Source organism: Agelaius phoeniceus, chromosome 30 (assembly GCF_051311805.1).
Source record: "Agelaius phoeniceus isolate bAgePho1 chromosome 30, bAgePho1.hap1, whole genome shotgun sequence".
Lineage (NCBI taxonomy): Eukaryota > Metazoa > Chordata > Aves > Passeriformes > Icteridae > Agelaius > Agelaius phoeniceus.
In genome coordinates this window covers 3,743,641-3,770,536 of record NC_135294.1, presented here as the reverse complement: position 1 = coordinate 3,770,536, position 26,896 = coordinate 3,743,641, and the positions used below count along the sequence as shown (strand labels likewise).

General features: G+C 57.2%; 1 protein-coding gene across 2 annotated transcripts; it reads right to left on the bottom strand.

Annotated features, from left to right (window-relative positions):
- On the bottom strand, nt 1-26,136 carry LZTS1 (leucine zipper tumor suppressor 1). 2 transcript variants are annotated; one of them, XR_013185590.1, is made up of 5 exons: nt 25,978-26,136; nt 6,371-6,780; nt 4,917-5,741; nt 127-3,212; nt 1-54 (listed from the first exon to the last, which is right to left on the bottom strand). XR_013185590.1 is itself a non-coding variant. In XM_054650660.2 (4 exons), exons 2-4 carry the CDS (start codon nt 6,719-6,721, stop codon nt 2,562-2,564), a joined length of 1,827 nt encoding a protein of 608 aa, XP_054506635.2. In that variant the 5' UTR covers nt 6,722-6,780; nt 25,978-26,136; the 3' UTR covers nt 89-2,561. The 2 variants fall into 2 exon arrangements, 1 of the variants encoding a protein (XP_054506635.2); XM_054650660.2 differs by lacking the exon at nt 1-54 and having other exon boundaries at nt 89-3,212.
- Between the last annotated feature and the right edge of the window lie 760 nt (nt 26,137-26,896).

Below are 26,896 nucleotides of genomic sequence, written 5' to 3'. Positions count from 1 at the left end.
GGGGCAGGGGCTGGGGCAGGGCAGGGATGGGCAGGGACTGGGACAGGGCAGGGACTGGGCAGGGGCTGGGACTGGGACAGGGCAGGGATGGGCAGGGGCTGGGGCAGGGCAGGGATGGGCAGGGACTGGGCAGGGGTGGGCAGGGACTGGGACAGGGCAGGGATGGGCAGGGATGGGCAGGGCTGGCCCCGGGGGGCACCCGCAGGAGCCTGAGGTTGGCTTTTCCACGGGCCAGGGGTGAGCATCGCTTGTGCCGGTGCCAGGACGGGCTGGGCAATGCCAGAACTGACTGGGCAGTGCCAGGTATGGCTGGGCAGTACTAGGCTCAGCTGGACAGTGCCAGGCCTAACTGGACAATGCCAGGACTGGCTGGGCAGCGCCAAACCGAGCTGGACAGTGCCAGATCCAGCTGGTCAGTGCTAGGAGTGGATGGGCAGTACCAGACCCAGCTGGGCAGAGCCAGGACAGGCCAGGCAGTGCCAAGAAAGGCTGGACAGTGCCAGGACCAGCTGGACAGTGCCAAGACTGGCTGGGCAGTGCCAAGACTGGCCAGGCAGTGCCAAGAAAGGCTGGGCAGTGCCAGGAGTGGCTGGGCAGTGCCAGACCCAGCTGGGCAGTGCCAAGACTGGATGGGTAGTGCCAGGTATGGCTGGGGAGTACTAGGCTCAACTGGGCAGTGCCAGACCCAACTAGGCAATGCCAGGACTGGCTGGGCAGTGCCAGACCCAGCTGGGCAGTGCCAGGTATGGCTGGGCAGTGCCAGACCCAGCTGGGCAGTGCCAGGACCAGCTGGGCAGTACTAGGCTCAGCTGGGCAGTGCCAAGACTGGATGGGCAGTGCTGGGTTATGGCTGGGCAGTACTAGGCTCAACTGGGCAGTACCAGACCCAGCTGGGCAGTGCCAGGAGTGGCTGGGCAGTGCCAGGCCCAGCCAGGAGAGCTGGGGCAGTGGTTTGGGGTGCTCGGGGCCGGGCGCAGAAGGCACAGACTGGTTCCTGTGTGTCACCTTTCCAGGCTGCAGTGGCGCGAGGGACGCGGAATTTTGCACAGCTCGGAGCCCGTGGCCGAATTGGCGGCGTTGGGATTGTGCAAGAACCCCCCCCAAGAGCCCTGGAACGGGGCAGTGGGTAAATAATTGCAGCAAAAATATCATTGCACTGGCACAGAGGGGTCCCCTGGGGCCCCCACCCCACAAACTGGGTCCTGCTGGTTCCCTCCCCAGCCAGGGGGACACGAGGGTCACCAGCAGGGCCACCTCCTTATCTGTGGAGCCACTCACTGGTGGCAGGAGGAACTTTTAAGAGCTGGGGTAGAAATTAAGGTGGACGTGGTTGGTTTGGGGTGTTCAACCAGCTCCCCTGGGCCGGATCCTGCAGGATCAGGGCAGGGAGGAGATAAGGCAGCCGGGAGGGACAGCCCCAGCGAGTGCAGGGGCTGTGGGGCGAACACAAACCCCAATCCCTGGTCAGAACGTGGCTGGGACATTCCTGTGAATCCTCAGATCCAGCTGCTGCCTGGCAGCCGGAAGAAGGGACGGGGTCCTTGTCCGTGGGAGCTGGGAATGCCAGCAGAGAGAGGGTGGTGGGTGCTGTGCTCGGACTGAATGGGAGCTCAGGGTGATCTCAGGGTGATCTCAGGGTGATCTCAGGGTGATCTCAGTGAGTTGGGCCATACTGGGGGGGTGTGAGCAGGTGGGGAACCTTCCTGAGGCCCTCCCGGGCTGGCAAGGGTGGATGTGGCAGTGGCAGGAGGTGGCTCTGTGCTCCCACGGTGCTGAACGAGGGTGAGGAGGAGTGGGAGCTTCCTCCAGGGAGCTGGGGCTGATTCCTGCCACCCTCAGTGGGCAGGATGGTGCTGGGCCATCCTTGGAGCTGGGCACAAATTGGAGCTGATTCCTGTCATGGGCAGTGAGCAGGATGGTGCTGTGCCATCCCCAGAGTGGGCACACACTGGGGCTGATTCCTGGGCACACATTGGGGCTGATTCCTGGGCACACACTGGGCTGATTCCTGCCACCATCAGTGGGCAGGACGGTGCTGGGCCATCCTTGCAGCTGTGCCATCCTTGGAGCTGTGCCATCCCTGGAGTTGGGCACAAATTGGGGCTGATTTCTCCCACCATCAGCGGGCAGGATGGTGCTGGGCCATCCCTGGAGCTGTGCCATCCTTGGAGTTGGGCACACGTTGGGGCTGATTTCTGCCACCATCATTGGGCAGGACGGCGCTGTGCCATCCCAGAGCTGTGCCATCCCAGAGCTGTGCCATCCCTGGAGCTGTGCCATCCTTGGAGCTGTGCCATCCCAGAGCTGTGCCATCCCCGGAGCAGGGCCAGGCTGTGTCCCCCCAGCCTGGAGCAGAGCATCCCCTGGGCGCTGGGCACGGATGGCAGAGAATTCCCTGGAGTCCTGATCCCTGCCCGGGGGCAGAGGGGGCAGTGCCAGGGTGGGGGAGCTGCGGGCACGTCACCATTGGCACGAGTGGCTTGGTCACCTCTGGAACACGACGGGCGGCGGAAGGACAGGGGGACACTGCACGGCGGGGAGGGGACAGCTCCCCCGGTGGCTCAGATCTCGGTGGCGATGATGTCCTCGTAGGGGACGTCGGTGCCGCCGGGGATCTCCAGCTCGATGGGCTCCTTGCCGTCCTCTCCCGCCGCCAGCTGCTGCAGCATCTTCTCCAAGCTCTGGTTCCTCTTGTACATGTGCAGGTAGCTCTGCTGCAGCTGCTTCTGGTAGTGGATCACCTTCTCCTTCTCCTCCTTCCACGTCTGCCGCTCGTGCTGGAAGCTGCAGCTCATCTGCTCGTTGTTGTCGCGTTCCGCCTTCAGCTCCGCCCGCAGCCTCTCCAGCTGCCCCTGCAGGGCCTGGGCATCCTCCCCGCCCGGCCGGGGCGCCTGGAGCTGCTCCCGCAGCGCGGCCAGCTCGGAGCGCAGCTCCAGGATCTCCTGCTCCAGCAGGTTCACCTTCTCCCGCAGCAGCTCCGACTCGTTCTTCTTGCGCTGCAGCTCGTTCTCGCACACCTCCAGCTCCATGGCCTTGGTGCGCAGCGACACCTCCAGCTCCTGGCTCTTCATCTCCAGCCCCTCCATCTTCAGCCTCACCTCCTTCAGCTGCGCCTTCAGGCTCAGGATCTCCGTGGTCTTGGTGGTGAGCTCGGTCTGTGACTCCTTCAGCTGCTGCTTCAGCAGCGAGATCTCCCCGGATTTCTGGCACACCTGGGGGGGAACACCTGAGTTAGGGATGGCCCAGGGCTCGGGGGAAAGCTGCTGGCTAAAACTTCTGGATTTGGAAATCAAAGGATCCAAACCCTTCAGTGAACACCTGAATTAGGGCTGGACCAGGGCTCAGGGGAAGCTGCTGGCTAAAACTTCTGGGTTTGGAAATCAAAGGATCCAAATCCTTCGGTGAACACCTGAGTTAAGGCTGGACCATGAGTTAGGGCTGCACCAGGGCTTGGGGAGAGCTGCTGGCTAAAACTTCTGGATTTGGAAATCAAAGGATCCAAACCCTTCAGTGAATACCTGAGTTAGGGTTGGAGCAGGGCTTGGAGAGAGCTGTTGGCTAAAACTGCTGGGTTTGGAAATTAAAGGATCCAAACCCTTTGGTGAACACCTGAGTTAGGGCTGGACCATGAGTTAGGGCTAGACCAGGGCTCGGGGGCATGCTTGGGGGGAGCTGCTGGCTAAAACTTCTGGATTTGGAAATCAAAGGATCCAAATCCTTCAGTGAACACCTGAGTTAGGGCTGGACCATGGGGAAAGGCCGGGGTACCCCGTGTGTGTCGCTCTAGGACATGAAATAAAACCACACACACGCTGGAACCTCCAAGGTTGAAAGAAGGGCAGTTGAATTCCTGATTCTAACATTTATTGACTTTTAAAAGTGACAGTGGATTGGAGGATGACAGTGCCACCTCTCCAATGACACCGGACAAACTAAGAGTCTACTAAATTTCTCTTCCTCTAGAAAAGAATGTAAAACAATAATTATTTAGAGAAATGTGTGTGAGAAGGTTTGCTACAAGAATGTAAACATCAGAAGGCTTAGAAGAACAGGGTGACACGTGTAAGCCAGGCACAGCTGGGGTGCAGCACGTGGAGACCCTGAATTTAATTTTCTTACCATTATTTGTTAGAATTCTAATTTAATTACAAACATTATTTATCATTAATACTACATTAAATAATACTGCATATTTTTAATGTAGTATTAATTATAAATATTATATATGAAATAATAATATATTATTATATATTTAATTGTATATTATTAATTTATAAGTTGTAAATATATTGTATATATATTGTATGTATATTGTATATATTTATATTGTATATTTATAATTTATTAATATATTAATTTAATTGTATCTTATTAATTGTATATATATTTAATTCTATATTACATATTACTATTATATATTGTATATATTGAATATTAATATTATATATTGATTTATAATTACCTCTTCCTAAATGTTGGAATTTCCAGCAGATTAACGGTGTTTGCTCAGCAGTGAGCAAATTAAGGTTAAGCAGAGAGTGGAAGGTTTTACTGCTCCCTAACAAACGGCAAGCCCAGGGAGTTCCTATTTCCTTGTGGCAGTTTTACAGCTCCTGTGGGGCAGGAAAAGCCGAGCTGGAGGCCGGGAATGCTGAGTTAATTCAATGCCTGAGGGGGTTTGTGCTGTGTTTGCTCCCTTGGGCGAGGGGAAGGGTTCAGGGGGGCAGTGAGAGCCTCAATCCCACTCCCAGGGGGCTCTGCTGGGATTTCACACCCATTTCCTACAGCCTGGGATGGGATGGGATGGGATGGGATGGGATGGGATGGGATGGGATGGGATGGGATGGGATGGGACGGGATGGGATGGGAAGGGCTGGGGGCTTTGGAGCTCTCCCTGATCCCCCTTTGCCTCTCACCTCCCACTGCGTCTCCTCCAGCGCCGGGGCAAAGCTGGTCTTCTCCTTCTCATAGGACCTCAGCTTGGTCTCCAGCAGGTTCTGCTCCTTCATGAGTTTCTCCAGCTCCTCCCTCAGCTGCTGCTTCTCCTGCTGCAGCTGGAACACCTGCAGGTGCAGCACCTGCTGCGTCCGCTGCGTTTTCTGCGAGGTTTGCTTGAGTTTGCTGTTGCATTTCTGCTTCAGCCCCTCCAGCTCCTCCTTGCAGCGCCGCTGCTTCTCCTCGTAGGCCTGGCAGGAGCTGATTTCCTTCTCCTCGAAGCTCGACTGCAGCTCCTGCAGCTCTCCCTCCCTCTCCAGCAGCTTCTGCTCCAGCTCCTGGATGGTGGATTCATCCGTGGCGATGGGCGAGCGCACGCAGGTGCTCTTCTCGGCGGCGGCGCGGTGCTGGGGCGCCTTGCCGGGGTTCAGGATCTTGTTGCCGCCATCAGAGAAGGACATGGCCTTGAGGCTCATCATGTTGCTGTCCTGGATGATGGCACACTGCAGGATGTTGTGGGCAGAGCCCCCGAAGCGGCTGATGGGGCCCATGGGGGTGACCAGGGGCTCCAGCTGGTAGCTGCTGCTGGTGCTGTGCGTGGGCAGGCTGGACATGGAGTTGCGGCCGGAGTCGGACAGGCCCCCCGAGCAGGGCAGCGGCCGCAGCTCCTGCTCCTTGGCCTTCTCTGGGGGGTGCAGCTGCTGGGCCAGGGGCCCCCCGCTCTCGGGGGACGAGTGCAGGATGGCCCCGGAGCGCGGCAGCACCGGCTTGAAGGCTGTGGGACGAGGCAGCGGCTTCTCCCCGCCCTGCAGGGAGAGCAGAGCCCGTCAGCACCGAGCGAGCCCCGCGTGTGTCCTCCCACCCCACAGCACCCCCAGTGCAGCAGACCCCATAGAATTGTCTAAGACCCCGTGGCGTGCTGAGATTTAACAGTAGGAACTGCTGAGTCAAGATGAGACAGCAAAATAAGCTCCTGTCTTCTGCCTCTCGCCCCATAGCTTATCTCTGTAACCCCCATAGGTGACTTCCCCCTAAACCCTACTGTTGGACAAGTTTGGATCCCCCTTTACCCTATAAAAAGGGGCTGTTTTAGCCCATTTGGGAAAAGAAGAGCCAACACTGGAACCCTTGCAATGTAATGGCAATAGAACTCTTGCACTATAGTGACAACAAGTGGTGATCCCGATGTGATTCAGGAAAAAGGACTTGACTGTATGATCCCATGGATTCGGGAACCCTGTGGATTCGGGACTAAACTATAGGACCATGTGGATTCAAGGAAAAGGATTTGAATGCTAAACTATTGGTAAAACATATCAATTGCAGCTATTAATGTTTGTTAAATATGACTATAAAAGTATATAAAACTCCCGCACTATAATGACAACAACAGTGGGACACGCCCCTGCTCCCAGGGCCGCTTTTCCCCACTCACCACTTCCAGCTGGCCGGGGAAGGGCATCAGCTTCTGCGGCGTGGGCGTCCCGAAGTCCAGCGCGCCGCTCCCGGCGGGCACGGCCAGCTCCGCGCCGCCCAGCGCGGTGTAGTCCGGCCGCTGCGAGCCGTGCGCCTTCTGGCTGACCTTGATGTAAAAGAAATCCTCATTCTTGCTGCTCTTGGAGCCGGACTTGTGGCCGGAGTCCTGCGAGAAGCCGAAGCGGAGCAGCCCGTCCGAGTAGCGGTTGAGCTTCTTCAGGTGCGAGGATTTGCGGAGCTTGTACTGGGAGGCGCGGCAGTGCTTGCTGTGGAAGCTGTGGCCGGAGATGAGGCTGCTGACGCTGCCCATGCTGCTCCCAGCGCCGCCAGATCATAGCAGAGCCTGCGGTGAGGCCGGGAGCGCCGAGCCTGGGGACACAGGGACAGGGAGTGAGCCAGGAGAGGCCACCCGGGGGTGGCAGAGCTCCCCGCTTTGGGGGTCGAGTGCTAAAAATAGGTTAGAAAGTGTAAAATAGTTGATAGATCGTTAAGCATGTACTGTTAATTTGGTTACAAGGTGTCTGAACCCAGGACATTGCTCTGGCTGCCCTGGAGGGCTCCAGACCCTGGCAGGGGCTCAGAGCCCTTGGCACAGAGTCACAAACACCTGTGCCTTTGATTTCAGCCCATGGAAACAATTCCTAACTTTGTGTGAGGAGTTACAAGCCACAAGGGTTTGAGTGGAATGACAGTGAATTTATCACAGGGTGAAAAAGAATTTTGGGGATTTAGAATGGGGGTTCAAGAGGAAAGATGGAGGAATCTGGGTGTGTCCTGTCCTTCTTCTTCTTCTTCTTGTCCTCCATCTTCTGCTGTGTTGGTGACACTTTTGGATTGGTTTAGAGCAGAGACAGACTGTCTAACACAGGTGATGGGTATTGGGAAGTTATTGTAAATAAAGCACAGGCAGTTTTTAGTATAAAAACCCAACACCACCCCAAGGGCAGGGCCTGTGCCACAGCCCGACCTGCTGGACAGAGCTCAGCAGGTCAGAGAAAGAATGGAAGAGATAAGGAAAAATAAAAAACCCTTTCACTGGCCGGGCTCTGGCTGTGCTTGGGAGCATCCTGGACAAAGCCAGGAAATGGCTTGAAACGGCTTTGATTTATTATTAATTTAAATTTTTTTAATGAAATATTTTATTAATTGGAGAGGATTTTATCCATCCTGGATAAAGCCAGGAAAGTTCTCTAAAAACGCCCAGAGGAGGCAAAGGGATTTGTGGTCATTTTTGGGTGTAATCCCAACAGGTCCCCGCATCTCCTGCCCATTCCTGGCCAGATCCCGGCTCCACAGCCTCTCCCGCATCCCTCTCCACTTCCCCCTCTTAACCTGCCTGAAAAGGGGCTCCACGAGCCTTAATTAGCGTTAGGCTTAATTAGCGTTAATGGCTGTGCGGCACTCGAGGGGATGAGAGGCCCCGGGAGCGCTGAGCGCTGCCATCAGAGGCACGCGGGGCTCCTCCGCTTTGTTGGGAGGGGAAAAATGTAAATAAAATAAACCCCCAGCTCCTGGTGGCCTCTGCGACACTCGGCTCTAATGGGGACGCGGATCCAGCTCGGTAATTAGCGGTGAGAAAGGGGAAGGCACGTAAATAAAATTATCTGGGTGCTGTTTGCACTGGAGGAGGAGGAGGAGGAGGCAGGGAAGGTTTCTGCTCCGCGCAGTGTTTGAGCAGCTCAGAGCTCCCACTGGGGGCTCCAACCCTCTCCAATCTCCCCAGGCCGAGTTCCGGTGCTCCAAGCAGGAATCTGGGGGTTAAACTGGGGGTGGGAGAGGGTTCAGTGGTGGAGCGGGTGCAGGAAGGCTCTGCCAGGGCCCCCTCACTGCCCTGTCCTCAATCCCAGAGTCAGGCCTCTGGTTTCCCATTCCTCTTTTCTCATTCCTCTTTCTCTCCTCCACTCTTTTCCCCTTCCTCTTTTTTCCCACCCCTCCTTTCCCACTCCTCTTTTTTTCCCATTCCCGTTTTCCCCTTCTCTCTTTTCCCACTCCTCTCTTTTCTCATTCTTCTCTTCCTACTCCTCTCTCTTCCCATTCCTCTTTTCCTACTCCTCTCTTTTCCCGTTTTTCTTTTCCTACTCCTCTCTTTTCCCCTTCCTCTCTTTCCCCACTCCTCTCTTTCCCCCCTTCTCTCTTTTCCCACCCCTCTTTTCCCATTCTTCTTTTCCTACTCCTCTCTTTTCCCCTTCCTGTTTTCCCACCCCTCTTTTCCTATTCCTCTTTTCCCACTCCTCTTTTTTCCCATTCCCGTTTTCCCCTTCCTCTCCTCTCCCACCCCTCTTTTCCCATTCCTCTTTTCCTCCTACTCTCTTTTCCTATTCCTCTTTTCCCTCCCCTCTTTTCCCATTTCTCTTTTCCCACTCCCCTTTTCCCATTCCTGGCTCCGGCCGCTCCCAGCCTCACCCACTCTCATCCCTCCCTTTATTTCTTTTCCTCTCCCCGTGCCCGGGGACCGGCATGGCTGAAGGGCAGAGGGAGGACAGACAGACTGCCCGCCTAATCCCCAAATCCATTTTGTGGGGATTAAGAGACGGCGAGAAAGGCCTGAGCGGCTGCCGGGGCGCTGCTGATACGGGACAAGCTTTGGGAAGAGCAGGAGGGGAGCGATGGCTGCGGGGGACGCGACAATTGTCCCCACAATTATCCCCACAATTGTCCCCACAATTGTCCCCACAATTGTCCCCACAATTGTCCCCACACAGCCCGTGCTCCTTGGAAGGCGCTGTGACAATGACACAGGTGCCACCTGTGCTGTCCCCGGGCAGCGCACAGTGCTCAGCTCAGCCCCGGGCTGTGACATTTATTTTCCACCTGGGGGGATTTACACTCACCCACAGCCCCTCCTTGTACATTTATTTTCCCCCAGGGGGGTTTTAAACACACCCACAGCCCACCCTGAACATTTATTTTCCCCCCCAGGGTGGTTTACATGCACCCACAGCCCATCCCTATACATTTCTTTTCCTCCTGGCGGGTTTTACACTCACCTACATCCTGTCCCTATACATTTATTTTTCCTCTGGGGCATTTACACGCACCCACAGCCCATCCCTGTACGTTTATTTTCCCCCCCAGGGGGGTTTACACTCACCTACATCCTGTCCCTATACATTTATTTTTCCTCTGGGGGATTTACACGCACCCACAGCCCATCCCTATACATTTATTTTCCCCCAGGGGGGTTTTACACTCACTCCCAGCCCATCCCTGTACATTTCTTTTCCTCCTGAGGGGGTTTACACTCACCCACAGCCCATCCCTATACATTTATTTCCCCCCCAGGGGGGTTTTACACGCACCCACAGCCCATCCCTATACATTTATTTTCCTCCTGAGGGGGTTTACACGCACCCACAGCCCATCCCTGTACATTTATTTCCCTCCCAGGGGGGTTTACACTCACTCCCAGCCCATCCCTTTACATTTATTTTCCCCCAGGGGGGTTTACACTCACTCCCAGCCCATCCCTGTACATTTATTTTCCTCCTGAGGGGGTTTACACTCACTCCCAGCCCATCCCTATACATTTATTTTCCTCCTGGGGGGGTTTGAGCCCCTAAAGAGGTCGGGTTTTCTCGCTGCCCCCTCGGGCAGATCCCCCGGGTTTTTGGGTGGATTTTTGGGTGCCTGTGGGAGACGGGAGAAGGGAGGAGGCAGCGCTGGCACTTCACAGCCTCTTGGCAGGAGGCGTTTCCATCAACCCCAGCCCTCCCACGCACGCCCCACAGCGCTGGGCACGGTTTTCTTCTCCTTCCCTGTTAAAAACGAGCACTTTGAAAGCCGAGGGGGAGTCGGAATTCAGGGGGAACGATGGCAAAAAGAGGAGGGAGCAGAGCTGGGAGGGCACAGGAGCCCAAGGAAGGGTCAGAGCTGTCCCCTGGCCTTGCTCAGCACCATCCCAGGGATCCAGAGGGGTTTGCTGAGCCACCAAACCCGGGCACGGAGGACACTGAGGACATTCACACGCGAGAACTGCAAGGAAAAATCGGGGCTGGGTGTTCAAGGGGGTTTGGCTGGGTCAGAGCAGGCGTCTTGTGAAATGCAAAAAGGGAAAAAAATAAAGTAAATTTTAAAAAAAAATAATAAAGATATAATAAAAAATTAAATAAATAATAAAAATAAATGTAAATAAAAATATAAAAATATAATAAAAATTAATTAAATAATAAAAGGTAAATGTAAATAAAAATAAAAATAATAAAAATAATAAAAGTATAATAAAAATTAAATAAATAATAAAAATAAATGTAAATTAAAATATAATAAAAATATTATAAAAAATTAAATAATAAAAATGTAAAAAATATAATAAAAATAATAAATAAATAATAAATATATAATTAAAACTAAATAACTAAAATAAATGTAAATTAAAAAGAAACAAAAAATTAAAATAAATAATAAATAGATCATAAATATATAATAAAAATAAATTAATAAATAATTAAAAAATGTAAATACAAAATAAATGCTGAGAGTGAAAGTGGGGGTGTCCCGTGGGCAGCTGTGGGTGCACAGCTGGAGAGGGGGAGCACAGCTGGAAAAGGGAACATAGTTGGAAAAGGGGAGCACAGCTGGAAAAGGGAGAGCACAGCTGGAGAGGCACAGCTGGAAAGGGGGAGCACAGCTGGAGAGCACTGGGGGCCTGGGGGGGGGTGTGACACGGCCAGAGGTCACAAAACGCCAGAATTAAAATTCAACCTAATTTTTAAAACGAAAATTAATTTTTAAAATTAAAATTAATTACAATTTTAATCTTAAAATGAAAAAGCTCTTGGAGATCGAGTCCAAGCTGTAAAAGTGCGAGGGGTGACAGGACCTGCGGCGGGGAGGGGGTCACGCTGTCCTCGGTGATGTCACCGCACAGCCCTGGTGAGGTGATTACCCCCATCAATTAGCTCCATTAGCTCAATTAGCGAGCGCGGAGAGCCACGGAAGGCTCCAGCGCGTCCCCGTCGCTCTGTGCCCGCAGCAAAGGAACCTTTCAAGGACCTTTCGGCACGAGCCCCGCGACCCTTCCAGGACCTTCCAGCTCCCCTGGATCAGGGAACCCCAGATCGCTCCTGGCAGCGTGGGGGTCCCGGGGGGGCTGATCCCCACAAACAGCGCGGGCTGAAGCCCGGGATGGGGGAAAACCACGTGGATTCACCCACTCGGGCTTGTGCGGGGAGACGGGGGGGACAAAACATGAATGGCATCTCACCAGCGCAGTCACGCCTACCCCGCGCGTGGGAGCGCCGCTCTGCCCGGCCTCCTCGCCCCCGCAACTCAGCCTTATCTCCCTCAATCTTATCTCCCTCGGCCTTTGAAGCTTTCCCCCTTTTTTCCCGGCTCCTTCCCGAGCAGGTTTCCCCGGCAGGAGCCGCGGTTTCCCGGCGGTGCTGCTCCGCTCCCTGCCGATCCTGTTCTCCCCCCGCTCCCCATCTCTGGAATGCCAGCGCTTCCTTCTTGCCTCGCCCCCGCCTTTTCCCTCCTGGGTTATTATTCATCCTCGCCGTGCAGATGCTCCCACACATTTGGGTGTTTGTTGGGAGATGCTGGGATGGCACGGAGCAGCTGCCAGGAGCCCGCTCGGGGCTCAGCCTCGGCCTTCCTCTTCCTCTCGAGCTCTGTGCCCCTGTCCCACCCGGCCATCTGGGCATTGGGGACACCGGGAATGTGGCCCTGGGGGGGAAAACTGGGAATTTCCATGGTGGAAAGTGGTACCTGGAGCATATGAGGTGGGCTTTAGTGAAGGGAATGGTTCAGAGCAGGGCTTGGAGGGCAGATTTGCACTGAGCTGGGCCTGGGAGCTGCACCAAACCCAGACGGAGCCTCCAGGACCCCCAAATGCCTCTGAACCCCCTGAGCTGGGCCTGGGAGCTGCACCAAACCCAGACGGAGCCTCCAGGACCCCCAAATGCCTCTGAACCCCCTGAGCTGGGCCTGGGAGCTGCACCAAACCCAGACTGAGCCTCCAGGACCCCCAAATGCTGCTGAACGCCCCCTGGATTGAGGGGATGAAGCTGCCCTGGGCTGTGTGAGAGCATCTGCCTGGCTCAGCTGCAGCACCTGCTGCTCTCCCTATGCCCAACTGTGGCCGGGCTCTCCAAACCCTGCTGGTTTTACTCCCCAAACCCTGCTGGTTTTACTCCCCAAACTCTGCTGGTTTTACTCCCCAAACCCTGCTGGTTTTACTCCCCAAACCCTGCTCTTTTTGCCCTCCAAACCCTGCTCTTTTTACTCCCTGAACCCTGATGCTTTTACTCTCCAAACCCTACTGGTTTTACTCTCCAAACCCTGCTGGGTTTACTCTCCAAACCCTGCCCTTTTTGCTCCCCAACCTCACTCTCTTCACCATCCAAACCCAGCTCCTTTTGCTCCCCAAACTCTGCTGGACTTACTCTCCAAACCCTGCTCTTTTTCCCCTCCAAACCCTGCTCTTTTTACCCCCCAAACCCTGCTCTTTTTCCCCTCCAAACCCTGCTCTCTTTCCCCTCCAAACCCTCCTCTTTTTCCCCTCCAAACCCTGCTCTTTTTGCCCCCCAAACCCTCCTCTTTTTCCCCTCCAAACCCTGCTCTTTTTCCCCTCCAAACCCTGCTCTTTTTCCCCTCCAAACCCTGCTCTTTTTCCCCCCCAAACCCTGCTCTTTTTCCCCTCCAAACCCTGCTCTTTTTGCTCCCCAAACCCTGCTGGGTTTACTCTCCAAACCCTGCTCTTTTTACCCCCCAAACCCTGCTCTTTTTGCTCCCCAAACCCTGCTGGGTTTACTCTCCAAACCCTGCTCTTTTTCCCCTCCAAACCCTGCTCTTTTTCCCCTCCAAACCCTGTTCTTTTTGCCCCCCAAACCCTGCTTTTTTTCCCCTCCAAACCCTGCTGGTTTTACTCTCCAAACCCTGCTCTTTTTCCCCTCCAAACCCTGCTCTTTTTTCCCTCCAAACCCTGCTGGTTTTACTCTCCAAACCCTGCTCTTTTTCCCCTCCAAACCCTGCTCTTTTTCCCCTCCAAACCCTGCTCTTTTTACCCCCCAAACCCTGCTCTTTTTACCCCCCAAACCCTGCTCTTTTCCCCCCCCAAACCCTGCTCTTTTTCCCCTCCAAACCCTGCTCTTTCTGCCCTCCAAACCCTGCTGGGTTTACTCTCCAAACCCTGCTCTTTTTGCTCTCCAAACCCTGCTCTTTTTGCTCCCCAAACCCTGCTGGGTTTACTCTCCAAACCCTGCTCTTTTTCCCCTCCAAACCCTGCTCTTTTTCCCCTCCAAACCCTGCTCTTTTTTCCCTCCAAACCCTGCTCTTTTTCCCCTCCAAACCCTGCTCTTTTTGCCCCCCAAACAAACAGCAGCACCCAGCGCTTGCCGAGCCCGGGGCCCGTGCCCGAGCCCCTCCCGGCTCTGCCGGGGCTGAATTCAGCCCTCGCCGCGCTCCTTTGTGCCTGGGGGCCCCACAACAAGGATTTCATTCACTGCCACCCATTGTCCCCGCTCATTCAGCGACATCCACCGCGCTGGTTGCGACCGCGGGCCGGCACAAAGCGCTCCCCGCGCGTTCCGCCCCGAATTTGCCATTAGCGAGGAGGAGAAGGCGGGGGGGACACTCGTGGAGAAGAATGGCCCGGCTCGGTGACACGTTCCAGGCACTCGAGTGGCCCCGGAGTCCATCACACGCTCGGTGTTCGGTCAATGAGCACCGGGAGAATTCGCGGCCGCCGCTCGTTGAAGGGGAGCCGGTGCCAGGGGCTGGGTGGGCTCCGTGCCAGGGTGGCACCGCCACTGTCGCCCCCCACTCTGGCAGCTGGGCACCCCCGCTGCGGGCCTGCGGGTGGGGTGGGATTGCTTAATGGCACAAAAATAAAAAAAATAAAAAAAAAGGGGGGGAGAAAGGAAAAAAAAAAAGGAAAAAAAAGGGAAAAAATTTAAAAAAAGGAAAAAAGGAAAAAAAGGGGGGGAAAAAGGGAAAAAAAGGAAAAAAAGGAAAAAAGGAAAAAAAGGGGAAAAAAAGGGAAAAAAGGAAAAAAGGGAAAAAAAAGGGAAAAAAAAAAGGAAAAAAAAAAAAAGGAAAAAAAGGGAAAGGAAAAAGAGGGGGAAAAAAGGAGGAAAAAAACGGGGGGGGGAAGGAAAAAAGGGGGAAAACGGGGAAAAATAGCGGAAAAGGGGGGGAAAAGGAAAAAAAGGGGGAGGGAAGGAAAAAAAAGAGAGAACAAGCGGGAAAGAAGGGAAAAAACGGGGGGAAGGAAAAAAAGGGGAAAAAAGGGAAAAAAGGAAAAACAAAGGGGGGAAGGAAAAAAAAAGGGGAAAAAAGGGGGGAAAAAGGGGAAAAAAAAGGGGGGGAGGAAGGCTAAAAAAGGCAATCTACATCACACCAGTTCCTGCAGGAGGGTGGCTCAGGTCCAGGTCACTTAGAAAGCCAAAAATCACGGCTGAATTCAGCAGCAGCTTTGGGCAGGGCTCTGCGGGAGCCGCGGACACCCCAGGAGGGGCCGAGGCGCGGGTCCCGCCCGGGATGCGCCCAAAGCGGCCGCGCCGAGAGCAGGGTGGGACCAGCCCGGGTGGGACCAGCCCGGGTGGGACCAGCCCGGGTGGGAGAGTGTCACAGGCATCTTTGATGGAAAATCCTTTCCTTAGAATTTTTCCTCCTGAGAAGCTGAGAGGCCTCAGGAACAACATGTAACCAATGGTTATCTGCTGCTGTGGAATGCAACAGGTGCATCTGGGATTGGGCTCATGTGGTTGTTTCTAATTAATGGCCAATCACAGCCCAGCTGGTTCAGACACAGAGCCGAGCCACAAACCTTTGTTATCATTCTTTCCTATTCTATTCTCAGCCAGCCTTCTGATGAAATCCTTTCTTCTATTCCTTTAGTATAGTTTTAATGTAATATATAATAAAATAATAAATCAGCCTTCTGAAACATGGAGTCAGATCCTCATCTCCTCCCTCCACCCAAACCCCTGTGAGCACCAGCACAGCAGAGGCTCCCGGCCCTGCCAGGGACGATTGGGGCAGAGCAGGGGGGGTTTCTGTGGTTCCTGGTGATTCACAGCCAGGACCAGCTCCGGGACCCGGCCCTGCCTCCGATTGCTCAACACACAGAAAATCGCTGTCAGCAGCGTCCCCTGACTTCCCGCGGCTCCTGCGTGCTCTCTGCAAAAGGCTTAAATCCTTTAACTCAGCGGCTCAAATCCTCTCCCCACCTTAACCCAAACCATCTCCCATGACCAACCACCCTCTCTTTAACCAACCTCATCACAGCCCTCTCTCATGCCCTCCCAACCTTAACCGCAGTTGCCTTCCTTACGCTAGCAGAGCGCAGAATCCCAAGCTACATTCAAGGCTGAAAGGGCCCAAACATTGTTGGACTTGAGCCTTGCACCCAGCAAATCCCCGGCCTAGAGGGGGGATCTGTCCCTCTCCTCTCTGCCCCACAGCCCCCACAGGACGTGGGGGTGACACGAACCCTGAGAGGCTCCAGGCAGCGCCAGAATCCCCTGGGATGGAACCGCCTGGGATCCTGCAGGGTCACAGCCCCTGGGAAAGCCGGGCTGGGGAATGGGGCTGGAAAAGGTTCTGCCCCAAAAGGGTGCTGGGCACAGCCCAGAGCTCCAGGGATGGGATTGCTGGGGGTCTGTGCAGGGCTGGACTCGGATCCCTGTGGGTCCCTCCCAGTTCAGGACATGCTGTGATCCCAGAATTAACTGGGATGCCACCAGATGGAGATGATGAGGGACTGAGCATCTTCACCCCCTCCCTCCTGCCAGCCCTGCCTGTCCCCAAAAGTCACTTTGGGAATCTGCTGCTGCCAGGCCAGCCCTGTGCCCAGCTGGGGCCAGACTCCCCAAACTCTGCTCCTTTTGCCCTCCAAATTCTGCTTTGGGGTCTTCAAACCCTGCTGGTTTTGCCCTCCAAACCCTGTTCATTTTGCTCCCCAAACCCTGTCCTTTTTGCCCTCCAAACCCTGATATTTTTCCTCTCCAAACCCTGCTCCTTTTGCCCTCCAAATTCTGCTTTCTTCTCCCCAAACCCTGCTGTTTTTGCCCCCAAACCCTTCTCTTTTTGCCCCCCAAACCCTTCTCTTTTTGCTCTCCAAACCCTTCTCTTTTTGCCCCCCAAATCCTTCTCTTTTTGCTCTCCAAACCCTGCTGTTTTTTCTTTCCAAACCCTGCTCCTTTTGCCCTCCAAATTCTGCTTTTTGCCCCCCAAACCTTTTGTCCTTTCCATCCTCCCAACACCACCATTGTGCGAGCAGCCCCCAGCCCTGCCTGGGGAGGGCAGAACCCGAATTCTCCCTCATTTTTGGGTTCAATCCACTCCAGCCGCCCCTCAGCTGCCAGCCCCGGCTCCACCAGGTGCCAGAGCCCCCCGGTGCCACCCGGAGCCCCCCGGTTGTGTCCCCGCTGCCGCCGCAGGGGCTTTGGGAGCTCGGTGATTCACCGAGCACCCACACGAGCCACATCAGTCATGCTCGGCTACAAAGGGAACGCGTGTGAGACACCGTTAAATATTTCTGGGGCGGAGAGAAAGATCCTTTCAGCTCCTCTAATTCCTCCCAGCATCTGGCTTTTCGCGCTAATGAGCGACTGAGACGGCAATTAGAGCCCTGCTAATTGGCAAGGCAGCAACGCCCGCCCGCTGCCCGCTTTGCTTTGGGGACACCTGAAGGGTGACGGTGGCACCTGGGGGATTCACCCCCATCCCGTGCCAGGCACCCTCGGTCCCTGGGGAGCGATTTGGGGACAATTTGGGGACAATTTGGCCTCCTGGGGATGCTGTGGGGGACACCTCGCTGGAGGTGCCATCCCTGCGGCCCCTCCTGCGCTGGCCGGGATAATTTGGGGATAATTTGGGATATTTTGGGGATAAGTTGGGATATTTTGGGAGCTGTCTGGGACTGGCAGGTGGTGCCGGGGTGGTGACAGCTGAGCCTGGAGCCGCCAAGCCCCTTCTCACACTTCCCTTCCCGACCCTGCCCCGCACAATCTGCCGCGGGGGGGGAGCTGAAATTCCCGGCTCCAGGAGCCCGAAATTCCTGGTCCAGGGGCCTGAAATTCCCGGCTCCAGGGAGCTGAAATTCCCGGCTCCAGGGAGCTCAAATTCCCGGGACAAGGAGCTGAAATTCCCTGGTCTAAGGAGCTGAAATTCCCGGTCTAAGGAGCTGAAATTCCTGGCTCTAAGGAGCTGAAATTCCCGGCTCCAGAAGCTGAAATTCCCGGCTCCAGAAGCTGAAATTCCCAGCTCTAAGGACCTGAAATTCCCGGCTCCAGGGAGCTCAAATTCCCGGCTCTAAGAAGCTGAAATTCCCGGCTCCAGGGACCTGAAATTCCCGGGACAAGGAGCTGAAATTCCCAGCTCCAGGAGCTGAAATTCCCGGCTCCAGGGAGCTCAAATTCCCGGCTCCAGGGAGCTCAAATTCCCGGCTCCGGGGGCCTGAAATTCCCGGCTCCAGGGGCCTGAAATTCCCGGTCTAAGGAGCTGAAATTCCCAGGACAAGGGAGCTGAAATTCCCAGCTCCAGGGGCCTGAAATTCCCGGGACAAGGGAGCTGAAATTCCCAGCTCCAGGGGCCTGAAATTCCCGGGACAAGGGAGCTCAAATTCCCGGCTCCAGGAGCTGAAATTCCCAGCTCCAGGGGCCTGAAATTCCCAGCTCCAGAAGCTGAAATTCCCGGCTCCAGAGAGCTGAAATTCCCGGGACAAGGGAGCTCAAATTCCCGGCTCCAGGGAGCTCAAATTCCCGGCTCCAGGGAGCTCAAATTCCTGGCTCTAAGGAGCTGAAATTCCCGGCTCCAGAGAGCTGAAATTCCCGGCTCCAGGGAGCTCAAATTCCCTGGTCTAAGGAGCTGAAATTCCTGGTATAAGGAGCTGAAATTCCCGGCTCCAGAGAGCTGAAATTCCCGGCTCCAGAGAGCTGAAATTCCCGGCTCCAGGAGCTCAAATTCCCGGTCTAAGGAGCTGAAATTCCCGGCTCCAGGAGCTGAAATTCCCGGCTCCAGGAGCTGCTGTGCCCCGGGAGGGTTTGGGGACGGATCCCTGAATTCCTGCCCGGGCTGGGGGGTCCCGCAGCCTCCCCCGTGCTGTGCCCGGGCTGTGCCTGCTGGGAGGGCTTTGTCTGCCCTGTTAAAAATAGCAGGGACTTGGTGTAACTCGGCATGAGCCCGAAATAAACGCTTCCCCTCCCAGCTTGTCACTCCTCACGTGGCTTCACCCCTGAATTATGGACAAATACGACGAGGGGCACCAAACCCCACAAATACGAGGCGGTGGCACCGAGGGCTCCTTCCACAAACCCCAAAACCTGCAGGAAACACCTGGGCCGAGGCTCTTTGTGCTGCGCAACTCCCCCGGGCACAGGAGGGGAGCAGCAGCATCCTCTCCATGTACAGGCAAAATTTAGCAGCGGTGCTCGGGCTGCCATGGAGACCGGGCTGTGTTTGCGATCCCCGCGCCGCTCATTGTCTCTCCCCCTCTCTGAAAAGCAGCCAGGAGCAGCAGCAGGGCTGGCACTGCCCCCCTGGCATTGCCCCCCTGCTCTTGGTGCCCGCAGCAGCCCAGCCCAGCCCTCCCTGGGTGCCCTCTCTGCTCCCTCGGCCCCTTCTCGGGGCCACTTTGGGCACTCCCCGGCCTCTCTGGGCACCAGAAAGCAAATCTGGGGTTGCTGGGCTCGCGTGAGGGGCACGGGGCCATCCTCTGGTGTCCCCTCCTCCCTGTGCCCTGGGGACAGCCAGAAATGGGCTGGAATTGGGCTGGTTTGGGGACTTTTCCTGCAGCCAAGGAATGGGGGACAAGGGACTGGAATTGGGCTGGAATTGGGGCTTTATAGGGGACAAGAGCTGGAATTGGGCTGGAATTGGGGGACAAGAGCTGGAATTCGGCTGGTTTGGGGATTTTTCCTACAGCCAAGGAATGGGGGACAAGGAGCTGGAATTTGGCTGGTTTGGGGATTTTTATTCCAGTCAAGGACAAGGGGCTGGAATTGGGCTGGAATTGGGGACAAGAGCTGGAATTGGGCTGGTTTGGGGATTTTTCCTACAGCCAAGGAATGGGGGACAAGGGACTGGAATTGGGCCGGAATTGGGCTGGAATTGGGGCTTTATGGGAGACAAGAGCTGGAATTGGGCTGGTTTGGGGCTTTATGGGGGACAAGAGCTGGAGTTGGGCTGGTTTGGGGCTTTATGGGGGACAAGAGCTGGAATTGGGCTGGTTTGGGGGACAAGAGCTGGAATTGGGCTGGTTTGGGGCTCAAGAGCTGGAATTGGGCTGGTTTGGGGCTTTCTCCTCCGCCAAGGGCTGGACACTGCCTGAGAAACAGGAGGGGGAGTCCCTGGCCCTGGCAGCAGCTGAAAACCCCAAATCTCTGCCCCAGCCAGAGGGAAAACCTCTCCCAGGCAGGGCCTAAAGATCCTCCTGAGACCAAGCCCAGTGCCAGGCCTAGGCTGGGCTTTGCTGTGGTTCCTCCTGTGCTGCCCTTCCCCGTCTGTGGCAGCAGCTACACCCAGCCCTGTCTAAATTTGGGGATTTTTGTCCCTGCCTGGCGCTCGGAGCTGAGGAAAGGCTCAGCTCCTGCTCGCTGGTGAGGAGCCAAGCTCAATCCTCAGCGTGAGGAGCAGCTGCTGCTGCTGTCTCCTCATCCCCAGCTCCTCTCCTGCTTCCCAGAGTGTCACATCCCATCCCAAAGCTCCAGAGCAGCAGCAGAAGGGGGAAAAAAATCCCCAAAAAACCCCCCCCAAAAAAAACCCCCCCAAAAACCCCCAAAAAAAACAAAACAAAAAAAAACCCCAAAAAAGGCAAATTCAGTTCTTGCTTCCTATTTTCCTCTTCCTCCCTTTTCCAGACTTGGCCCGTGGTGAATTCCACCCCTTTAATGCCTGGCTGCCAAATAGAGCAGCTCTCCCAACAGGGAAATGTGCATCAAAGTTGCAGGGAATATTTAATTAAGCTTTAAAGGAGCTCTTCCCCCAGTGGCTCGGGGAGATGTCGCTGAATTGTTCTGAAAATCAGGAGGAGAAAAAGGGGAAGTTAAAGATCCAAATGTTCCTGGATCCTGAGCTGGAATCTCTGATTTTGGCTTGGGCAAGGGGCCAAATCCACAGCCCTGCACCCAGGGGGAGTTGGGCTGGTTTAGGGATTTTTCCTACAGCTAAGAAAGAGGGGAAAGAGCTGGAATTGGGCTGGTTTGGGGATTTTTCCTACAGACAAGAATGGGGGACAAGGGCTGGAATTGGGCTGGTTTGGGGATTTTTCCTACAGACAAGAAATGGGGGACAAGGGGCTGGAATTGGGCTGGTTTGGGGATTTTTCCTACAGCCCAGGACAAGGGGCTGGAATTGGGAGAACTCGGGGGGGACACCCTGGGATGGCAGCAGGGATTTTTGAGGGGTTTTCCTTCCCCAGATCTCCATCCTCTCCCTCTCCCAGGATCCTCCCAAAGCTCAGCTCGGGCCTTGAAATTATAAAAATTCCCTTCAGGCAGGAGCTGCCTTTGCTGAGGGGATAAATGGGAATATTTATCTGTGAGGAAGAGGAGGGAAGGCTGGCTGGGAATGCTGCAGGGGCACCACATTTGCTGCTGCAGGAGCCCCAGCGCTGCTCGTGCAGGATTCGGATCCCCAAACCCAGGAAATGACCCCACTCAGGGCTTCCCACAAAAAAACCAGGAATTCCTTGGTGTTCACAGGGGCTTCTCCCAGCCAGGGGAGCAGCACAAAACCAGGGCAGGCAGCAGGGAAAGCCCCACGTGCCCAATCTTTGTGCATTCCCTGCTATTTTTAACTAATCCCGAATGGAAACCCTGCCTGGGGCTGCTGCTGCTGCTCCTGGCCTTGCTCCTTCCCTGCTGCTCCTGGAAAAATCCCCCCTCCAAGGGCAGCTGGCCAGCGAGGAACAGCGAATAAATCAGGCAGGGGGTGGATTTGGGGCCTCCCAAGAGAGAGGAGATTTATAAACACGGCAGGCAGTGCTCAGGGCTGGGGGGAGACAGGGAAAAAATCCCCCCCAAATTTGCTGTCAGGATGGGAGCTGCCACAGCCATCCCTGCCAGGCTGGGCTGCTCCAGGAGCAGCTTTAGGAGCAGTTTTAGCAGCTCCAGGAATAGCTGCAGTGCTACTACGGATTCACACTTGGCCACGCAGCTCTGCCGGCGGCCCTGGGTGACTCGGTGTCCCAAAAGGGGCTCCCAGGGATTGCTGGGATGATCCCAAGGATCCGATTCGGGGCCCTGGGTGGCTCCAGGCTTTTTCCTACAGCCCAGGAAAGGGGGACAAGGGGCTGGAATTGGGCTGGTTTGGGGATTTTTCCTCTAGCCAAGGAATGGGGAACAAGGGCTGGAATTGGGGCTTTTTCCTACAGCCCAGGAAAGGGGGACAAGGGGCTGGAATTGGGCTGGTTTGGGGATTTTTCCTACAGCCAAGAAAAGGGGGACAAGGGGCTGGAATTGGGCTGGTTTGGGGATTTTTCCTCTAGCCAAGGAATGGGGACAAGGGGCTGGAACTGGGCTGGAATTGGGGCTTTTTCCTACAGCCCAGGAAAGGGGGACAAGGGCTGGAATTGGGCTGGTTTGGGGATTTTTCCTACAGCCAAGGGATGGGGAACAAGGGCTGGAATTGGGCTGGAACTGGGCTGGTTTGGGGCTTTTTATTCCAGTCAAGGACAAGGGGATGGAATTGGGCTGGTTTAGGGATTTTTCCTACAGCCAAAGAAAGGGGGACAAGGGGCTGGAATTGGGCTGGTTTGGAGCTTTTTCCTATAGCCAAGGAATGGGGAGCAAGGGCTGGAATTGGGCTGGTTTGGGGCTTTTTCCTACAGCCCAGGAATGGGGGACAAGGGGCTGGAATTGGGGCTTTTTCCTATAGCCAAGGAATGGGGAACAAGGGCTGGAATTGGGCTGGTTTGGGGATTTTTCCTACAGCCAAGGAATGGGGGACAAGGGGCTGGAATTGGGCTGGTTTGGGGATTTTTCCTACAGCCCAGGAAGGGGGGACAAGGGGCTGGAATTGGGCTGGTTTGGGGCTTTTTATTCCAGTCAAGGTCAAGGGGCTGGAACTGGGCTGGTTTGGGGCTTTTTCCAGCCAAGGAATGGGGGACATGAGCAGGAATTGGGCTGGTTTGGGGCTTTTTCCTACAGCCCAGGAAAGGGGGACAAGGGGCTGGAATTGGGCTGGTTTGGGGTTTTTCCTACAGCCCAGGACAAGGGGCTGGAACTGGGCTGGAATTGGGTGGGTTTGGGAAATTGGGCTCCTGTCCCAGGAAGGGCCCCCGGAGCTGGGCTCAGGCCCTCAGGGGTTTCTGGGATGCTCCCAAGGATCGGATTCCCGGCCCTGCTGCTCTGTGCTGCCCCTCTCTGCATGCCGGGGATGCCTCGGCTGAGCCTCACCTGAGCGTGACTGGACCTGCCCGCTGCAGACTGAGCCTCCCCAGGGAGGGAAAAGAGGGACCTGGGGCTGAGGAGAGAGCGAGGGGGGCAGGAGGAGCTGGGACAGATCCCCGGGACAGGGACAGACCCCTGGGACAGATCCACATGGACAGGGACAGATCCCTGGGATGGATCCCCAGGATGGATCCCTGGGACAGGGACAGATCCCCGGGATGGATTCCTATGGACAGATCCCCGTGGACAGAGACAGACCCCTGGACAGATCCCATGGGACAGATCCCCATGGACAGACCCCTGGGATGGATCCCTGGGATGGATCCCTATGGACAGACCCCTGGACAGGTCCCTGGGACAGATCCACATGGACACATCCCTGGACAGATCCCTGGACAGATCCCCAGGATGGATCCCTGGGACAGATCCCCTGGGACAGATCCCCAGGATGGATTCCTATGGACAGACCCCTGGACAGGTCCCTGGGATAGATCCCCATGGACAGATCCCCAGGATGGATCCCTGGGACAGGGACAGACCCCTGGACAGATCCCTGGGACAGGGACAGATCCCCATGGACAGATCCCTTGGACTGACCCCCGGTACAGATCCCTGGGACAGGGACAGACCCCCTGGGACAATTCCCTGGGACACAGACAGACCCCTGGGACAGATCCCCATGGACACATCCCTGGGACAGACCCCGGGATGGATCCCTTGTACAGACCCCTGGGACAGGGTAATTACCTGGTACAGCTAATTGCCATTAGCTGGTAATTAATTAATGGCCCGAGCGGACCCTAACCCTAACCCTGGACAGACCCCAGGGACAGCCCCTGTCCCCTCCACAGTGGATCACCCCCGCTGCCCCGCACACCCGGGCACGGCCCCGCAGCCCTTTGGGGGCTCTGCAGGGTCTCTGCGCTGCTCCCGAGCTCTCATTTTGCTGCCTGAGCCTCGCCCGCCCTCTCCTCCCCCCTCGGCAGCGCTGAGTAACGGGGCGGGAGGCACGGAGCGGCCCCGGCCCCGCTCCCGGCCCCGCCGTGCCCGGGGAGCACCCCCGGAGCAGCGATTGCGCCGCCAAATGCGCTTTTGCAGCTGCCATTAATTGCCCCCAAGGCTGATGGCGAGGGTTTCGCACTCGCAGCTCTTTGAGCCGCTCATTAATGGGGTTGGTAATTAATTAACGGCCCGAGCGGAGCGGATCTGCAGCCCCCCCCCGGGAAAAGCTGGATGGGGACAAAGGGGTGAGCGGGACACAGGGAAGGGACAGAGGGTGGCACTGGAAAGGCCTGGATGGGGACACAGGGGACAGAGGGTGGCACTGGAAAGGCCTGGATGGGGACACAGGGGACAGAGGGTGGCACTGGAAAACATGGCTGGGGACACAGGGCACAGAGGGTGACATTGGAAAAGCCTGGATGGCGACACAGGGGTGAGCTGGACACAGGGAAAGGACAGAGGGTGGCACTGGAAAGGCCTGGATGGGGACACAGGGGACAGAGGGTGGCACTGGAAAACATGGCTGGGGACACAGGGACACACACAGGGGACAGAGTGACACCAGAAGGGCCTGGCTGGGTGCACAGAGGTGAGCTGGACACAGGGAAGGGACAAAATGTGACACTGGTAAAGCCTGGTTGGGGACACAGAGGTGAGCTGGACACACAGGGGACAGAGGGTGACACTGGCAAGCACTGGCATGGGAGGCTGGGCTGGAATCCCTGGCAGAGCTTCCCAGGGAAGGTAAATCAGTTTTGCTGCTTGATGGTTGATGATGGAGGAGTTGTTTTTTTGATTTTTTTTTTCCCTGCTCGTGGAAGAGGAGCTCTGGGGAGGGTTTGGGCAGCCATGGGGGCTCCTGTGGAAAACCCACGGGCCTGCTCCCAAAAATGGGGCCCTGCTCCCAAAAATGGGGCTGGTGCTGGTCCCTCCTGGCTGCCCGAGGCCCACGGGGGAGGAGAAGGTCACAGACCCCACTGTGAGCACAGGACTCAGACAGAAACCCCTCGGGCCAAGGGGGCGTCCCTGCTGGCCAGGGCAGCCACGGGGGCGGTGGCAGGAGGGGACAGCAGGAAGGCAAACCCGGCTGGCCGGGACGCAGCTGTGCCACCCCTGCAGCAGGACCGAGGGATGGGGACACATCCCTGGGGAGGGGGGATCGGCACTGGGGGTCCCACACGATCCCCGGGCCCTCTCATGGGGGTGGGACCCTCGGAAGGCGTCACAGAGCAAACGCGGCTCGGGTGGCTCAGCAGGGACGGGAATGCCGCCTGCCAGGACCTGTCCCCGCTCTCGGTCCCCGCAGGGAGCACCGAGGGCCGCTCAGATCTGTCCCCAGCGCTCGGTGTCACCGTGCGGGCGGTGACAGCCCGGCCGTGGCAGCGCCGCTTTCCCAGGCGAGATTCACCCCCGGCTTTCCAGGAGCTGCGCGGCCCCGGGGCGGCTCTGCCCTCCCTCCCCCGCCTTGCCCGGGCTGCAGAGCCCGGCCGGGAGCGGGGGCAGCCCCGGGAAAGGCCCTGGCAGGGCCGGTGCTGCCGCATCCATCCAGGTGCGGCCGGCGTTTCCCGCAGGGGCCCCCGCGCTCCTTCCTCGCCCTCCCACGCACCCGGCGCTGCCCCCGCGCAGCTCCAGCGGCGAAAAATTCCTGCAGGAGGAATTCTGGAGCAGGCAGCCCCTTCGCCGGGATGGCTCCGAGCTGATGACAACAAACCAAAGGCATCCATCCGCTCCTTCCCTTCCTTCCCCGCCTTCCCGGGCGCTCCGGGGCTCTGTAACCTGAGGCAGCCCGCACCGAGGTGCTGCTGAACAGGCAGAATTTTCTCGCCGCCGTGTGAAAAGAAGTTTGCCAGACTTCAGAGGGAAGCGAAAAGCCGGAGCTGAGCCCCGGGGGGAGGCTGCGAGCGGCCGAAGGGATGGGAGCCGGCAGCGGGGGCGAGTCCAGCCGCTCTCCCGGGGCGCTCCCGGCTCTTTGTGACCGAGCCCGAGCCCCGATCCCCGAGCCCACGGAGCCGGGCCGGGACAGGGCCGGTGCGGGGCATCGTGCCCGGCGGGGGGGTCCCCCCAAAGCCATCGCCCTGCGGGGAGCCCCGACCGCGCATCTCAGCCCCTCCGCGTCCCCTCGCTGTCCCATCAGCGTCCCCGCAGCTCCCCGGGCAGCGTCCCCGGTGCCGCCAGCGCTTCCCCCGCGCGGCCCTGCCCGGAGCCCCCCCCGGTGTCCCCCCGTGCCCACCTGGGGTGGCCGCTGGCTCCTCGGCGCGGCGCGGGGCTCCGCGGGGCTCCCGGAGCCGGCCCGGCCGCAGCATCCCCGGCGAGGCGGCGGCGGAGGAGGAGCCTGGACCCCGAGCCCGCGCACCGGGCCCGCCCCAGCGCAGCCCCCGGCTTTGTGCGCCGGCCCCCGGCCCCTCCTCCGCGCCCCCGGCCCCTCCTCCGCTCCCCGGCGCTGGAGCTGGGGCAGGAGCGGCGTTTTCTGCTCGGATGCTGAGCGAGAAGGGCCCGCGGGTGGATCCGGGCTCGCCGGAGCTGGGGTTGGTTCCGGTGCTTCGGGAACGGAGCCGAGGGCACGGGGGAGCAGCCGGGAGCCCGCCCGGCCGCGAAAGGTCCGGGCTGAAGTTCCTGTTCTGCTGCATTCGGAGCGAGCACTTTGAGCTCCAAAATCCCGGCCTGGGCTGTGCCCGGCTCACGCCACAGCCTGGTGGCACCAGCAGGGACACGATCCCCGCGCCTCCGACCACCCGCAACCCGCTCAGGGGGCTGGAGCTGCTGGGCCGGGGGGAACCTGACCCCTCCTGGGCTCGCCGGAGTGCGAGGGGCGCCCTAAAGGAAACCCCGAAGGTCTCTGCTAAATCCACTCAGGTGGGCCCCGATTTCCGTAGCCCGAGCAGGTTGAGCGTGGCCGCAGGTGAGGTTTGTCCTGGTTTGACCCCCGAAGGTCTCTGCTAAATCCACTCAGGTGGGCCCCGATTTCCGTGGCCCGAGCAGGTTGAGCGTGGCCGCAGGTGAGGTTTGTCCTGCTCCTGATTTTCCAGCTCCGCGTCCTTCCCGTTGCTCGCCGGCAGCCTGGAACGGGGTCGGCGGTGCAGCGACATTGCCACGTCCCTTCCGTCCCTGCCCACCGGCCCCTGGGGTGGGTTCGCCTCCTCCTCCTCGCC

Excerpts from the sequence above, each read along its gene's own strand:
- LZTS1 (XM_054650660.2), bottom strand. The coding sequence starts at position 6,721 with ATGGGCAGCGTCAGCAGCCTCATCTCCGGCCACAGCTTCCACAGCAAG. Across the intron at positions 5,742-6,370 it reads TCCCCGGCCAGCTGGAAGTG|GGCGGGGAGAAGCCGCTGCC; the intron begins GTGAGTGGGGAA and ends CTCTCCCTGCAG. Across the intron at positions 3,213-4,916 it reads TGGAGGAGACGCAGTGGGAG|GTGTGCCAGAAATCCGGGGA; the intron begins GTGAGAGGCAAA and ends GTTCCCCCCCAG.